The sequence below is a fragment of the Mustela putorius genome, unplaced genomic scaffold, assembly GCF_011764305.1.
Source record: "Mustela putorius furo isolate JIRA1106 unplaced genomic scaffold, ASM1176430v1.1 tig00000129_pilon_pilon_pilon, whole genome shotgun sequence".
NCBI classification, from domain to species: Eukaryota; Metazoa; Chordata; class Mammalia; order Carnivora; family Mustelidae; genus Mustela; species Mustela putorius.
This window is the reverse complement of record NW_025421290.1, coordinates 43013425-43029342: the sequence shown is the minus strand read 5'-3', so window position 1 is coordinate 43029342 and position 15918 is coordinate 43013425. Positions and strand designations below refer to the sequence as shown.

At 58.2% G+C, this 15918-nt stretch overlaps 1 protein-coding gene across 4 annotated transcripts in view; it reads left to right on the top strand.

Annotated features, from left to right (window-relative positions):
* Positions 1 to 15612, top strand: part of PRIMA1 (proline rich membrane anchor 1) — a 61119-nt gene extending 45507 nt beyond the window's left edge. For 2 of the 4 annotated variants that reach the window (XM_045073106.1, XM_004754783.3), the window contains exon 5: positions 12358 to 15612. In XM_045073106.1, coding sequence (XP_044929041.1) covers positions 12358 to 12460 — 103 coding nt within the window. In that variant the 3' untranslated portion in view covers positions 12461 to 15612. Of the gene's footprint in view, positions 1 to 357; positions 6057 to 10936; positions 12163 to 12357 lie in introns of those variants that run through there. The other 2 variants (XM_004754784.3, XM_013057443.2) reach the window with 2 other exon arrangements.
* The last annotated feature ends 306 nt before the right edge of the window (positions 15613 to 15918 follow it).

The window sequence follows — 15918 nt, the reverse complement described above, 5'->3', positions numbered from 1 at the left end:
ATGTGATTTCACTTGAATGATTCAAAAGCAGAAAGAGTAAAATATCAGGTTAAAAGTCTGACAACGAGGCGCGGAGGGGGACCGGCCAGATGGCAAGACACGAGGAGGACAGGGCCCAGGCACAGCAGCTCCAGGTAGACCGGCCAAGCCCTGGGGATCTCCGTCCGGGCCAAGAGCCCCTTCCACCCCCTGCTCTCAAGCTGCCAGATAATGTCCAAAAACCATGACAAGCCGCAAGGGAGTAGCTGTGGCCCAGCGTCTCCAGCAAGTGGGGGAGGGGCGGGGGGCTCCTGGGCCCCCTAACATTCCCTTCGTTCATCTTTGTCGCACCTTTTTCCAATCTGCTGCATTTTACAGACGAGGAACCACGTTCAAAGGGGGTGAAGGGAACTGCCCAGGATGGTACAACCAGGGAACAGTGGACTCCAGACTTGAACATGACTCCAAAGCCCAGCCCTGACCGTGCCTCTGTATCACTCGTACTGAGCGAAGAATAGACCTCATTAGTCCGGGCTGCCCTTCCTCAAGGGCACCCGGGTACCTGGGGCATGGCTGTGCTCCTTAGAGGATAGGAGGATGCAGACAGAAAGGCCCGAGTCTTCCAGACCCTGCAGTTCAGGGGGAGGCCTGGCCTTGGAAACCAAGGTAGATGCATTGGAAGACTCCCCGGGGACACAGCCAGCCCAATTCCCAGGTGGTTCACGGGCACCTACTGTGTGTCGGGCTCTCTGAGGACAGAGACAGATAAGATCCAGACTGTGCCTGTGGCAGCTCACCTGACTGAAGGGCGGTGGGGGGTAGATACGCACATGACCATGACCACAGTACAAGGCGGGTGGCGGAGGCTATGGGGGGCTTGCTGGCAGCCTCTGGCAGTGCCCAGAAGAGTCATGGCTAACTCGGATCCAGATGATAGAGCATTTGAGCTGAGAGCCTGCTGCTGTGGGAGGACACTTTTGAGAAGCAGAGCAGGGAGGCTTTCCAGACCAAGGCACCTGTGTGAGCCGAGGCGCCAGGACACCAGGAAGCTCCTGGGCTGTGGGAGATGAGGTTGGAGGGTGTGCCTGATGGGGGAGGGGCTTGGCCCGCCAAGGCGAGCAGCTTGCTGGGACTTGGAAGGCAAAGGGAGCTACTGGAGGTTTGCCAGGAAGGGCATCCAAGACTCACCAGTAGCCCTGCTAGGGAGGGGGCCACTGTCCCACTGGCCTTCCCCTCAGAGACAGGCAGCATTCTCAGGCCACTTCCCTGTCTGCCCCAAACTTCTGAAGAAACGTGCTGTCTGTTCCAACATCAGGAGGGCAAGAGGAGAGCTAACTCACATTACTAGCTGACTGTGGCCGTGGTGGGCTTGGTTTCAGCGGAGCTGGGGGTCTCCCAGGAGGGCGTGGGGGGGTGCACCTTCACCTCCCCTCAGAGCAGCCTTAGGGGCCTCCTGTCTGCGCTCTGTCCCCTTGCACAGGCTCTGAGCTCTTGGTTCCGGGATCTGTCAATGGCCTGGAAAGACACAGAACTCAGGCCCCATGGTTCAGTGGATCCCTTCCAGGGATGTGGGAGAAGCTCATTTCCAGAGGTGTGGGCGGGGCTTCCTCCAGGAGTGTGGGCGGGGCTCCTTCGCTGGGTGTGGGCGTGGCTCCCATGGGGGGGTGTGGGTGGGGCTTCCTCCAGGAGTTCGGGCTGGTCCTGGGAATAAAGGGGGTGGGTGAAGCACTCCAGGACCAGTAGCAGTGGGGGCCATCAGCGCCCTGAGGACCAGGGCAAGGGGAGGAAATGGTGCCACAGGAACTAGAGAGCCTGGAGAGCCTGAGGAGACTCAAGAGGGGCCGCTTAGCAGGAGCTGTGGTTGGAACAGATGGAGATGGGCCCCCAAACAGGAAAGGTAGGGGAGACACAGCCCACCCTCTCCACCCTCCCTCGTCTCCTGAGGGTGCCTCTCACTGGCCAAACCTGAGGAACAGGGGCGCCCAGGACACGCAGTGGTAGGCGTCAGCCTCCCAGGGCACAGGGCAGGGGGAGGACGGAGTGGGTGCTGGGGGCAGGTGTAGAGACGAGGACCCCGAGCACGGTGTCCGCTCCGCCACAGCCCCTCGCCGGCCCCGGCACAGGGGAAGAAGACCCAGCCCTCAGCATCCCAGCCCACGAGGACAGACTGTGACTGGAAGGGGCTCATTCAGGGTCAAGTGGAGGCAGAAACAGAGGTCAGCACTCCCAGAGCTGGCCTGAAAGAAGACCTGTGTGGGAGAGGCTTAACCCCTCGGGGGAGGGAGAAGGGGGCAGCCCAAGTTAGAGCTGTGTCGGGGAGCAGATGGCCCCTGCCGCTGCCCGGGCTGACCTCTGCCGGGGGCGGTAAGAGATAGCATCTTGCCAGCCAGCTGTCTGTCTGCATTTGTCTCCAGAGTCAATGGAGGATTTCTTGCTCACGGCCAATTCTTTTTGGTTAATAATTCATTTGAAACATGCCTCTTCTCTCAGGAAACAAAAGCATTTCATGTCACTGTAAAACCATTAAAAGGAAAAGTCAGTGATAAACCCGGGTCTTTTTTTAACTCTCACAGCCTGGAGTCCTAGGGGAGGATTTCCGAGAGATCCTTGTGAATGGCCCCAACACAGCCTTTGGGAGCCAGGTTGCTGGGAGGATGGTTCTAGAACCAGTGGGGTAGCAAGGTGGCTCTGGAGACGCCAGCTTGGCTTGGCATCAGGGATGCAGGCTGCAGGGTCCACAGGCCTCCACAGGAAAGGGAGGAGGCAGGAGCAGGTGCAGAAGATGTACCCTGCGGTGCTCTCACTGGCCATGACCTTGGGAGGTGGGGTCAAACCAGCACTTCCTCTTCACAGACTCAGTGAATCAAACTGCAGCCTGTGAGTCAGCAAATGCACCCAGAGTCCCAGCTCTGAACTGGGTGATTGTGGTGCCCTGGGGTTCGGGGGTGCTCTAAAGCGGGGAGCCCAAGAAGGGGCATCTCCCCCAGACCCAGGGCCCTGAGAGGTTTCTTGGAAGGGGAACGGAGTTCATCAGACCAAGGGTCTCAGAAGGGGAGCTGCTCACCCTGGGACTAGCTCATGCAGTGGCTCCCAGGTCCCCTGCCAATGACCCCAAACTCTGCCGGGTACCCGGCCATGGGAACCCACACAGCTCACCCTTCAGTGGCGTCCTTGCCATAAGCATGCCATGAGCAGCTTCTTTTTTTCCTTTTAAGATTTGTTTATTTGAGAGAGAGTCCCAAGCAGACTCCGAGCTGAGCATTGAGCCTGATGTGGGGTTAGATCCCAAGACCCCGAGATCATGACCTGAGCTGAAACCAAGGGTCAGCCTGAAGGGCATTGTGCCCTTCAGGCTCCTTTATTCCCAGCTGCAAGGGTGATGGAGCCCCAGAGCCTTTGGGTGCTCTGTACCCTCGTGCCTCCCCTCAGGCCTCCTCCCCGCCCCCAGGTCTGGCATGCACATGGCCTCAGACAGCCTGGAGTTGTTCCAAGAACCGGGACTGGGAGTCCAGACCTCCGAGCTCTGTCCTCAGCTGCCTCCCAGCTCAGTGAGAGACACTGCCTTCCCCTGTTTCCTTACCCGGAATACGAGGGTCCTCTTAGTCTCTGCCAGCTCCTGAGCCTCTGTTTCCATCCCTAGATGGCCAGGGGACAGCCAGTAGGACATTTCACTGCTCAGAGGTATAAATGCTGACGGAAATGCTTGCCAAGGTCTAGGTCAGGCAGTGGGGCTGTGCTTGGCATGGGGGCTCCCGTCGTGGGTGCTTTGGGCACAGTCCCCGCCCTCGAGACGCACACCTCGTAGCGGGGAGCAGTCGGTGTTGAACAGACCACCCTCGGGAGAAGAGTGTCCAGAGGGACAATCCAGGGGAAATAATGGAAAGCAGACACAAGGAAAGAAGATGTTGGTCCGGGACAGGGAGGAGACCTCCAACAAGCAGTGATTGGTGGGAGTCACCAAGACAAAAGGCCAGGACACAGGGAGGAGGCCCAAGCCTCAGAGCCCTGCCAGGTTGGCGGGAGGAAGATCACAGGCCCATGGACTCTGTCCTGGGGCACGTTTGCACCTTCTCTGACAGCCACCTCGTTCATGCAGAGAACACTTGTGCTGCAGAGAGATGACGCCCATCCCCACCAGGCCCCCCGCCGTGAGTCACCCCCGCACCCCAGGCGCACCAAGAGCACCTTTCCTCCTCCTCCGGCCATCTGTGCGTGGCACGGACCTTCACCTTCTGCCATCGATTTGCCATTAAGCCTCTTGATGGCCGTCTCACTCTGATTTACAAGGTACTGGCAGACAGGAGATAAGAGGCTGCAAATGGGCTGTGGCCAGTCCCGCAAACTGTTGCTTGCAGGCGGGGGGCAAGCGTGCTGCTTGTGAGAATGAGCTCTGTTCCGAGCGTGCCCGGGCACACACACTGTCGCCGGGCCTTGGTGCTCCTCGGCTTGGACTTCAAACACGTATGGAGCGCCTACTGTATGCTGGGGACTAGACTAGGTGCGAGGGATAGAGACACACAGGAGAAGACCTCACCCCTTCCCTAGTGGGGTACGTGGATTATATAACACATACCCGTGCGCGCGCACGTACCTGGATGGCTCAGTCCGGTATGCGTCTACCTTCGGGTCAGGTCCCCATTCCGGGGTCTTTGGATCAAGCCCTGCATCCCACTTCTGGCTGAGCGGGGAGTTCGCTTCTCTCCCTCCATCCACCCCCCACCCCACGCCCCGGCTCAGGCTCTCTCTCACTCTCTCTCTCAAAATAAGTAAAATCTTTTTTTAAAAATAGCTGCTACGCAAATAAATAAATAAGGTGCTTTTAAAACCTGAGTGCTACGAAGGAGGGTGGAAATCCGAGAGAACTGGGGAAAGAGAGGAGGTTGGGAGAGGGGGTGCTCCCGCACCCCAAGAGTCAGGAGTGCCGTGCCTGCCTCCTGACATGGCTTTATGTTTGGAAAGAAAGGTTAGGGCTTCCTACATCCACAACCACCTTTTAAAATTTTTATCGAGGTAATACACACACGTGGTTCAAAACATCAAACGTGCTACAAGCCTGTTAAGAAAGACAGGAGTCCCCCGGCTGTCCCCCTCTCTCCCTGCAGCCACATTCTTGGGAGACAGGGCTTCTGGGTGTCAGCGGTTCTGCTCTTTCTCTCCATGCTCTGAGCGATGTGTGTATGACTGAGGGTTTTCTTCCCATTTCGCACCTTATCTCTTGACTTTCCAAGAAGAGAGGCTCAGCAGCCTCCCACGGCCCACAGATGCATAGAACACCGCCCCGTCCCTGTCCCCCTCCCCTGTGCACAGGGGCCTCCCCGGTGGGGGTCATGACGAGCGGCTGCCTTAGCACAACAGCGTACTGTCTGCAGCCCAGTCCCCTCATGTGCAGCCGGGTGCTTGCTGCCCTGGAGTCAGCGACACCTCCTCTCCCTGGGCGCTGCTACCTCAGGTGATTCATCCCGAGGTGCCGGGTCTGCCTGGAGGACCAAGGAGTGGGGGAAGTGACTTTCCTATGGGATCTAAGCCAGAAGGAGTCAGACCGTCTGTGTCACGGGAGCAAACTTGAGTCCCGGCCAGGGAAGAGAGTTGGCTGGGGTTCCAGCCCCCCTTGGTGTTCCTCGAGCTCGCAGGGAGCTCCCTCGAGCCACACGCTGCTGCTGTTCCTCTCCCAGCTCAGCCCTTCCTGCTCCTCACTCGGGCCCCAGTTCGAACGCCACCTCCTCTGACAGCATCGCAGGCCACCCTAGATTCTTCTTCCCTGCCCCCGCCCTGCAGCTGGACCTTTCCGATTTACGTTTCTGCTTTCTGCTCTAGGCAGGTTAGTGTTGGTGTTTATGCGTGCATGTGCCCCCGCATGTGTGTGAGGACCTTGTGCACGAGCACGTGCACACTTGCACACACATCAGAGCAGGGAGCCGTCGTCTTGTCTCCCTCATCTCGCTCCCCTGTGGTGCGTAGTCACTCTTCCATGACCTTCTGTGGCTTGAATGGAGGCTTGTTGACACAGACTTGCCAGATTCTTACTTCTATCTATTTGTTTATTTATTTAAGAGAGCGTGAGCTGGGGCGGAGGGGCGGGGCAGAAGGAGAGAGAATCCTAAGCAGACTCCCCGCTGAGCACAGAGTTGGGGGGGGTTGATTTCCCAGCCCTGAGATCATGATCTGAGCTGAAATCGGGAGTTGGATGCTTAACTGAGTGAGCCACCCTGGGGCCCCCAGATCCTACCTTTTAGATTAGCAAACACTATGGAGAATTTCAGTGGACTCCGTTTTTTTTCTCTCCGCCTGGGTAAGGGAGGTAGAATCTGCTTTACCACGAGACAGCAGGGGTTTTAATTGCTTGGCCCCTCCCCTCTGCAGGGTTGGGCTTCCTCCCCCCTCTGCCAGCTCTGCCCCCCTCCCTCCAAGCCCCAGTAGTGCCTTTTGTCTTCTTGCTGTCCTCTGGCTGGGGGCTGGCGCGCGTGCGCAGTGACTCAGCGCCCCCTCCCCATGCCCTGAGTGACCTGCCTCCCACCCGCTGGGCCTGACATACTCAGGCAGTTCTTCCCCCTGCCCTGGCCATCTGCCGCCTCCCCTTCCTCCCCGGCCCGGTGCACACACCACCAGCCCGGCCCTCTCCCCCTGGCCCCTGCAGGCCTGCACAGTCAGCATCAGAGCGGGTATGGAGGAAGACAAGACGAGGCAGGGCCCAGGGACTGGGGACAGGAGTGGAACATTCTCATCCAGCCGCATCTCGCATGAACTTCCGGAAGCGAGACATTCACCTTGAAGGCACCTCGGATCCCGGGGGTCTGGAGTCCGGAGCTCTGTCTGCCAAAATCTCTTGGGCCGGCGGGGCCCATTGCAGTGACTGGACACCGGGGTCCCAGCCGTTCCCATCTGTCACTGCTCCCTGCTGCCCCTGTACATTCCTGTAACAACAGCACCCCCAGGCGCCAAATCCAGCCTCTCTGGCTGGCCATCAAGAACACCACGTCTGACTGTACTGTGAGTTGAGTCAAAGCTCGTGTGCTTCGAGGAGGGACCACCTCCGCCGAGTGCTGTGCACAGATACATGACCGTGACCGCTCGGAGACCCTCTTACCTCCTTCGGGACCTCGGCTGGATTCGGGCAGTGGAGTTTTGGGCTTTGTTGCAGGACCAAGACTCAGTCTTCCAACTCCGGAGCTGGTGGTCTTTCCTCTGGGGCCCACCGTCACCCTCCAGGTGGCCCAGGGCTTGCTTTTCCCCAATGGTGGGGTCAATACCCAGGCTTCTCTGGAGTCCCCCAGGCAACGGTATCTCTCGTCCTTATCACTTGCACAGTCCGCCCTCCGAGGAGAGGAGATGGGGCCCGGAAGGGGCAAGGACCCTGTGTGTCCCCATCTGCCTGGGGCCGAGATGCTCATTTGGGCTCATTTATGCCCCTTCGCCCTGCCACCAACAGGAGACCCACCTGCTGTTATGGGAGATCGAGGTCCTGATGGTGGGAAGCAGGCAGCAGCGGTTAGCAGCTTTGTACGGTGGGGGTGGGTGGGCAGGAGGGGGCCATGTGGCGCTGAAGCCAGTCATGGCCAGAAAGGCAGGCAGACAGGGCACGCTCGGCACTCATGGATGGGAGAGCCAGAGGGGTCCATGCTTCTCGGGACCCTTTTGACTCCAGGAAGCTCCATCCCTCCCTGAATTCCTCTCTGTAGACTTGCTGGCTGGAGCTTGTGGGACCGGACGAGGGGTAAGGCAGGAGTTCTCGATTTAAGGAGTCCTCGGATGGCTCCGCACCACCCTTGGAGTGAGAACCAAATGCCCAGCCCTCCTGGCTGGGTCGCAGGGGTGAGCACCAGCCTGTGGGCCTCATCGTCACTTGCCTTCGGCTCGCTCAGCCAGACATGGTTAATCAAGAAAGCCCCGGGGAGGTGGTCCAACCCGGGGCTCGGTCGGAGGGTGAGGACACCCGCCAGCTGCACGCTGGACTCACCTTCACACAGGGGAGGAGGGGAGGAGACGTGCTGGGTTAGAAGTGAGGCCGCTGCTTCTTAGGGTCAGCAGCTACCCTAGGTGGCTCGTGAAGGCTTTCTCTGGCTTCTTGACCCAGGTTTGGAGAAGCCTGCGGGCGACAAGGCATCTCATCGTGGAAGGGGGTGTGTGTGTGTGAAGGGTGTGAGTGGGTATGAGTGTATGGGCACTCTCATATGTGTACGTATGTGTGTAGGGGTTGGGGGTGTGTATGCAGGTGGGGTGGGTTTGTCTGAGCGTGCGCTTCGGGGATCCGTGCAGGGGAGGATGGATGCTTTCAGAAGAAGGAGTCAGAACCTCTAAACCTCATGGGAAACAGACTCTCCCTTGGGGTGCGTGAGACAAGGAGCGAGCTGGCAGCCCTCCGTTGTTGGGCTCCTCCAAGCTGTCTTTGTCCCCAGCTCCTCCAGCAGAGCAACTGGCTGGTGGTGGGACGTGTCATATCACTGTCAGCAGGACCCTGGAGGGGCACCTGGGTCCCAGGCCTCCCTGCCCAGGCCGGCCGTGCTGGAGGTCGCGTCTTCTGCAGAGGCCATGGCTCATGGCGGTGCCCAGGGGCTGCTGCTGCCCGGCCCAGGGCAAGGGGACGAAGGGGGTCTCAGAGTGGAGGACTCCCCCTCTGCCAGGCAGGAATCCTGGGCACGGCCAAGGAAAAGCTCACTCCCCTTTTTCTTGGTTTTAGGAACCAGGCCTTGTAGGGCATCATCTGTGGCCATGCCTTCCTGCACCAGGGTGCAGATGGCCTTCTTTGGCTTAGCGGGACCAGCCCTGGCTGGCTCAGGGCACTGCAGACCCAGGCTGGGTTGTAGTGAGCCTCTCTGGCATTTCCGGAGCCCCACGGGGCACCCATTAGGTAGGAGGTCTATGCCGATGGGAGAGCGCTGGCTGCTGCTAATCCCCTCCCCCTGCCTGGGACAGTTCCCCGCTGCCAGCTTTCCAACCGACCGCAGTACCGAGAGCTAACAAACACTTATGGAGCCCTTACTGTATGCCAGGTGCCCATCTAAGTGCTTAACCACATTAACGTATTTTATCCTCCTCACAAGCCTATAAAATGGACACCATTCTTGTGCCCATTTTGTAGACCAGGAAACTGAGGCAGGGAAGGGTTAAGTGGCTTGCCCAAGATCACACAGCTGGAAGTGGTGGGCCTGGGTTTACTGAGCTAGGATATCCCAGTGCTGGGGCAGCGTCACCCTGAAGTCCCCTGCTAGAGGAAGGACAGTGCGAGAAGGCAAGGCAGAGCCATCTCCCGCTGTAGCTAAAACCCCAGAGTCCACTGGGCTTCTGTGCATCCCAGAAGGGCTTTGGGAGTGGGCTGGGGCAGCAGCCCAGAGGGTACAGTGGTTGAGGGCTCTGCGCTGGTGGAGGAGGGGAACAGACCAGGTCAACTTCTCAGGGACTCCTTGGAACAGTGACTCCCCCACCCTGACCCGCCCCCCTTGCAGTGCCCAGACTCTTGGAATGCTCCTGGGGTGGGGGAGGGGGAGGGAGGCTGCGGCAGTCACAGGTGCCACTTCACTGGCTGAAGCCCGTGCCCCGACCCACTTTGTCCTTTCCTGCCTGGGAAGTGGCTGGGGCCATTGAGAAGGCTGTGGGGCTGTCGCCTTGCCTTGTCCTCAGTGTCCCTCCAGCCAGGCTTGCTTCCTGCCAGGCCCTCTCTGCCAACCTTTTCCTCCAAGGCTCTGGGGAACACAAAGAGGTCTCCTAGCCAGCAGCCTGGCTTTAGAAATTCCACCTTTTCTCTTGACGGAAGAAATGATGCTGATTTCCTACCCTCACCCGAAACAGGCAGAAACTCTGTACCCTCCATGCCTTGCCCATTTCCGTGGGAGAGCCAGACCCTTTTCTTCATCTCTCCATGATCCACTCTGGAAAACCCTTCAGCCTCATCGCCCCTGAGCCGGACCTGCTCTGGTTGACTTTTTAGACCAAGCCCCAGATTGATCATTTATTGGGGAGAAAAGCAGTGTGGGGTGTGGGTTTGGGCTCCGAGATTTTTGTCTGTCCCTATTTCCTGGAACCCCGATTCCGATGTCCATCCTCCCCTTTGTAGATGGATGACAAAGGGAAGTGCACACCCAGCCCAATCCCCCAGGCCGTGCAAACTCAGAGTCGGGAACGAAGTCCACCCCGCGAAGTCAGAGCGGCTCGAAGCCCCTGGAAAGGGGTGGGTGGCGGCCCAGGGGAGAGAGGAAGGAGACCGAGGAGAAACAGGCCCAGGGACAGAGGCTGTCATTTCCACAAACCCATCACAAGCAAGGCAACTGTCTGACCCCTACAAACCTGGGGGTTCTGGAAAGTGTCCCTGAGCGCCTCCATTAATGGGGTTCTCGGGATGTGCTGAGTTCAAGCAAAATGAGAACTCTTGGAGGGCTCTTGAGAATTTTTGGAGTTCTCCAGGAGGAAGGTGGAGGATGGCCTTCCCGAGCTGACGGGAGCCCCCCATGTTGGGGGACAACGGCTGCTGGGAATGCTGACTTAATGGGAAGATGTCTGGACCAGGATATGGTAGGAGCAGGTGGTGGTCCAGGCCCTGACACCTGCCAGCTGGGGGGTCCTTGGGCAAGTCACAGCTCTCCTTAAGCATCAGTGTCCCCATGAAATGAATCCCTTAACCCCAGGCCTAGCTCCTTCTGGGGACCACTGTGAGAAGGGACAAGAAAGTCTGTAACCGAGAGTGCTTTGCACAAAGGGCGATGGGGCCCCAAGAAGAAGTGCTGGTTTGTAGCTCACATTTCTAGAAGCCACTGTGACTAAGCCTGACACCCAGAGGGAGTGCACTTTGGGTTTCTCTCTGGGTTTTGTGAGCTAACTCTCCTGCAAGACAATAGGGAACAGGTCATAGATGTGATCTCAGGGTGTTGCCTCTGAGCAGGCCTGATACTCCCATCCATGGCACTACTGATAACCTCCCTTTACCCTGCCTCCCCTCAACTAATTCACCCAAGACTTCATCCCACAGGCACCCAGCTGGTCACCGAGTACCCGTCCTCTGCAGCCTGGGTTTGGGGAGGCTCTAGAGACGTTTGAGAAGGCCGAAGCAACCAATCGCCAGGCTTTCAAAGATGGCCAGGGACGTTCAATTTAGACAACACACAACAAAGGCCAGGTCAGGCTCAGCCCCAGACGTCGTGGGGACACAGGAGATGACTGAGCTTACGACCCCGTGGGCCTCAGAGTCCCCCAGGAAACAGCAGTATTGCAACATGGGATTGGGCTCCATGGCCTGCGTGGCCGAGAGAGGCTGAAGCCAGCAGGCCTAGCGCCGGAGGCTGCGCCCTCCTGAACCAGGCCGGAGAGCAGGTGGGCTTGGAGCCAGGCCAGAGAGTCGGACCGCCACTGCGGAACCCCGCGTGCGAGCAAGAGCCTTCTCAAAGCCTCCCTCCCAGCCTTCCTGAGCTGCGCACGGTTAAGAGAATAGGCTCTCGGGGTTAGACAGCTCTGGAATGAGCTTCAAGGGGCCCAACGTGAAGTGTTTGAGAAGCACTAGCGTGTGCTCAGCAACTTTGGCCATTCACCGCCACCACCTCTGCCACCATCAACACAACCACCATCACCGCCACTGCCATCACCAGGACTCCTGACAGCAGCAGCATCGCCATCGCCATTCCCATCACCACCACCAACACAACCGTAACCACCACCATCGTCACCACCATTATTACCACAACCACCAACCAACACGACCACCATTTCACCACCTTCTTTACCATCACCACCACCACCAACACAACCGTAACCACCACCATTGTCACCACCTTCATTACCAAAAACACCACCAACACAACCACCGTCACCTCCACCACCCACTCCACCATAACCACCACCTTCACCACCATCAGCACTTCGACCACCAACTCCACTCACGTTACTGTTCCCGCCACCTCAACCCCCCATCACTAGCACCAGACTCACCTTCACCACCATTGTCTTCATCACGTTTTCCCCGCTCCTCTGACCACATAGAGACCAGGCTGCAAAATCCAACCTCTGGCCCCTCTCCTCTTTTTACTCTGCACCCCCAAATATTCATCTTCACATCTGCTTGCTCATAATCAAAGAGCTCGATCAAAGCCTGACAATGTCCTACTAGGCTGACTGTACATTCTCCATTCTCATTTGTCCGGAACAGTCCCAATTCACACCCGTTGTTCCTGCTTCCTTATTAAAAGTGCCCGTTTCCCTCTCTACCGTGCCCTGGTGTGCGTGACTTGTGATGTGGTCACCTTCACTGAGACCACCTCCAGCTTCTGATCGGCCCCCACCAGGACCCGCAGCCCAAGGATGCTAACCCAGATCAGAGCCTGGTGGGTCCCCTGGAAGGACACGGTGCCCCCGCCCCAGTCACTGGTCATTCATGCCTGTCCCTGCCTCCCCTCCCAGGAAACCACTGAGAAAAGAGGAGAATGGCACCAGTGTTGCTGAGTATCCCATGACCTCCTCGCAGAGCAGCAAAGGGGTGGACGTGAACAGCGCCGTGGTGTGAGTCTGCAGACCCTGGACCCGCTGGCCAGAGGGGCACATTGGTGGCGCCAGTGGCATTAGTGGACCCGGGAAAGCAAGTGGACCCGAGCTGACACTGGGCTTGTCCAGGAATTCCAAAGGAGAAACCATCCTCTACCCAGCCTTGACCCCGGTTACCTCACGAGCAAGGCAGCGCAGACACCGGGCTGAGCCAGGATCCCCTGTACGCAGCTCCTGGGGACAGCCCCACACCCCAGGCCCCGCATATCTCTTCTCTGTCTTGTCTTTGATTTCCTGTCTCCCGGCCGCGCTCTGACAAAGGCAGGGAGAGTCTGTCTGTCTGTCTGTCTGTGCTGGTCCAGGGAGGCATCCTGCTTTGGCCAAGAGAAGGCTGATCTGGGGCCACTCCCCTGCCAGAAAACCTGTCCACCTCCCCAGCAAGCCCGTCCACTTCTCCATTCACCGTGCGTCCCGACAGAAGCCATCGGCAGAGCCACGAGACGTCCCCTTCCAAAGGTGCTTCCCACACATCTGTCTGTCGCCGCATCTGTCACTCTCTTCAGTCTTCAGGGCCTGCCTCCTTCCTCCCCGTTGCACCCACATCCAGGGCCCCTGGCTCGGGACCCCTGCCCCCCTGCCACGGAGGGCTCTGAGCCCAGCCAGCAGAGGCCCCTCCTGGCAGCAGACAGAGGAGCTCTCTTAGTGTCTGACCCTTCAGGGGCAAAGCAGCTCACTGGGCACCAGGCCAAGGAGCCAGGAAGGACAGAGGCCCCTCCGCCCGTCCTCAGACTCATCCCGCAGCTGAGCCTCGCAGCACCTGCCGCGTGTGAGCCAGGCCCCGCCCTCATCCGGCGGAGGCCGCCACTGTGCCAAGCCCCTGTGGGCGCCCCGGGCTAGGCTGCCCCGACCTGGCTCTGGGTCCTCTGACAACCACCACCCCCCCACCCCCCGAAGGCCCTGACCAGGTACAGACCCTCTCCCGAGAGCCCCCGGCTCCCCCCCGCCACAGGAAGGTGGTGCCCTCCCAGTGCGCCCCTTCGAATGTCCCTTCCCAAGGTCTTGTGTTTAAAACATGCTGAAACCTCCGGAGCGGTTGGTGGATGAAGAGAAGGAAGAGGTTGGAAGGAGACGATCCTCTGGCCCTGGTAATCCTGGTCCACCCGCCTATGTCCCAGGCGGCCACGGGCCCTGTGGGCACACGACTGACCCCGTGGAGACAGTGGCCTGTGGCTCGGCCTCCCCTGGCGGACCATGAGAACACCCCCGACCCCGTGGTTCCCTCACATCCCACACAGCTGCTCAGAAGGAACTGGACACATGTCATGGTCCTCCTCTCTCTGCACAGGGACTTAGCTCAGTAGACCCTCTCCACCTTCCAGACCATCAAGCCATAATTCCCTGGAGAGTGTTTGGGCCATGGTGAGAATTTCCTATCCAGGTAAGCCTCACAGAAAACAAGTCCCCGTGCAGGCTGAACCTTGGAACTCCATCGTCCTGGAGCCCTTGTGCCCACGAAGTGGTCTGTGGTCCATTGTGTTTTGGAGGGCAGAGGGGAGAAAGTGAGTTTGCTGGGACCCTAACCCGGCTCCTCCCCGCAGGTCAGCAGGGACAGGCTGAGGACAGTCCCAGGCCCTCCCAAAAGGGGTTCATTCTTCTTTTCAGTTTTCTTAGGTGTGAGGACCAGTTTTGGGTTTGGGTTTGGGTTTGGCTTCCCCTGCCTGCGTGAGCATGGCACCCTGCTGCCAGTGGCCATGGCCAGTGCCCCCAGCCAGTGGGCTCTGGGCAGTCCTCTCTGCCCATGCCTCCCACTCCCCCAAGGGATGCAGAGCTGGTGACAAGAAGGAACTGGACACAGAGGGTGTGGGAGGCGCTTTCCCTCAGGATCTCCAGCCTCCCACTGAGTCCCCAGCTTATGCCCAGAGCAGATACCCAGGGAGGACCCCCGCCGCCAGCATGTGCCACCCTGGACTCAGGGCGGATGGGAAGGCCCCCTCTGTCGGAGGGGAAAATCCCAGCTAAGGGGCCATGGAGGGGTGGACGGCCAGCCTGGAGAGACATCAGGGAGGCAGGACATAGGCCTGCTTTGCACAATCCCACTTGTCCCACCTTTCCTGACCCTGGCTTCAACCTAGGGGGTTTTACAACTAGCCAAATCCTTCAGCCCCTGGCAAGCCCCCCCCCGCCCCACCGTGAGGAATCTTGACAACTACCCATGGTGCCCTGCGACCGGTGTCCCCTTCCCGGGGAACACAAGCGGAGCTCTGGGAAGAGCTAACATTTGTGCGTAAATTCCCCCAAATCGCATTTGTAAAGTCTCTCCTCGCTCAGTTAGTGAAAACAAGAGAAGAACAGAACTAGTTCTTAAAAAAGAGTCCACATGGAAGTCAACCCACCAAACCCAGAAGTGGCCGTTTGGAAACTCTCACACGTGGCAGCAAGGGAACCTCACTGGAGTTTTGGCTTAAGTGACAAAAAAAAAGAAAGAAAAAGAAAAAGGAAAGCAAGCACACGGCCTGGTATTTGAGCTCAGAACTTTCATTTAAGGAATGTATTTGCAGTCCGTTAACACAGACCACTCCTCAGACTAGCCCAAACTCTGAGGTTGAGAACGAAATGCACATTTCTTCTCCGCCTTTTCTCAAATAGATATTTTTTAACTGTCTCTTAGTCGAGCCCAACTTAGAACGGCCTATAGAATCTCCCAGAGTTTTTAGGTGTTCCTTAGAAGCTTCCAAAGCAAGTTTTGGAAGGAAGACTAATAGCTGTAAAAATATAGACATATATATTATATATCGTTATATATATATATATATATTTAAAGAGATCTCTATCTATATAAAATCACTGTACTCTGCGAATCTGTACAAAGTCTGATTCCAACAGCCCGGGTGGTGCGCTCTCTAATGCATGAATGTGCATTCCCTGAGATCTGCCTTCCTGACGTGTGCCCAGCGCACACGGCGACAGAGCTCTCGTCCGCAGGAGCTCTGTCTCCATGGACAAGCATGAAGTCCGGGCCGTCTTGTCCACCAGCGAGCCGCTCCTGTGGATTTTGTGCAAAGACCACCTCAGGAGCAGGACCGGCGGTGCCGGGGTGGAGAGGCAGGCTGGATGTTCTTTACATGGAAGAAAGTACCATGCCTTTTTTATTTTCAGTAAAAACGTACTTATAAAGAGGACTGTCTGTTGTCTTCCGTGGCAGGGGAAGCCACCCTTCGCAGGGGGAGGGGGGCGTGGGAAGGAGAGAGCGGGCTGAGGGGGGGTGCTGTGCTCTTTTCTCGATGTTCTGCTGTAAACCCAGGGCGGGGCTCGGGGACTCGCTGGCCTTATTTCCATATGGTTTTATCAGAATACCCTGAGGCCGGCACTGATGGGGACTCTAGGGTACCAATCAGCTCCTCCTCCCCCCAGGCAGCCATCTTGATCTTTGACTCCATTGGCAAGAGGGTGACCAGTTGGCCCAGGGTGCCAGGCAGACAG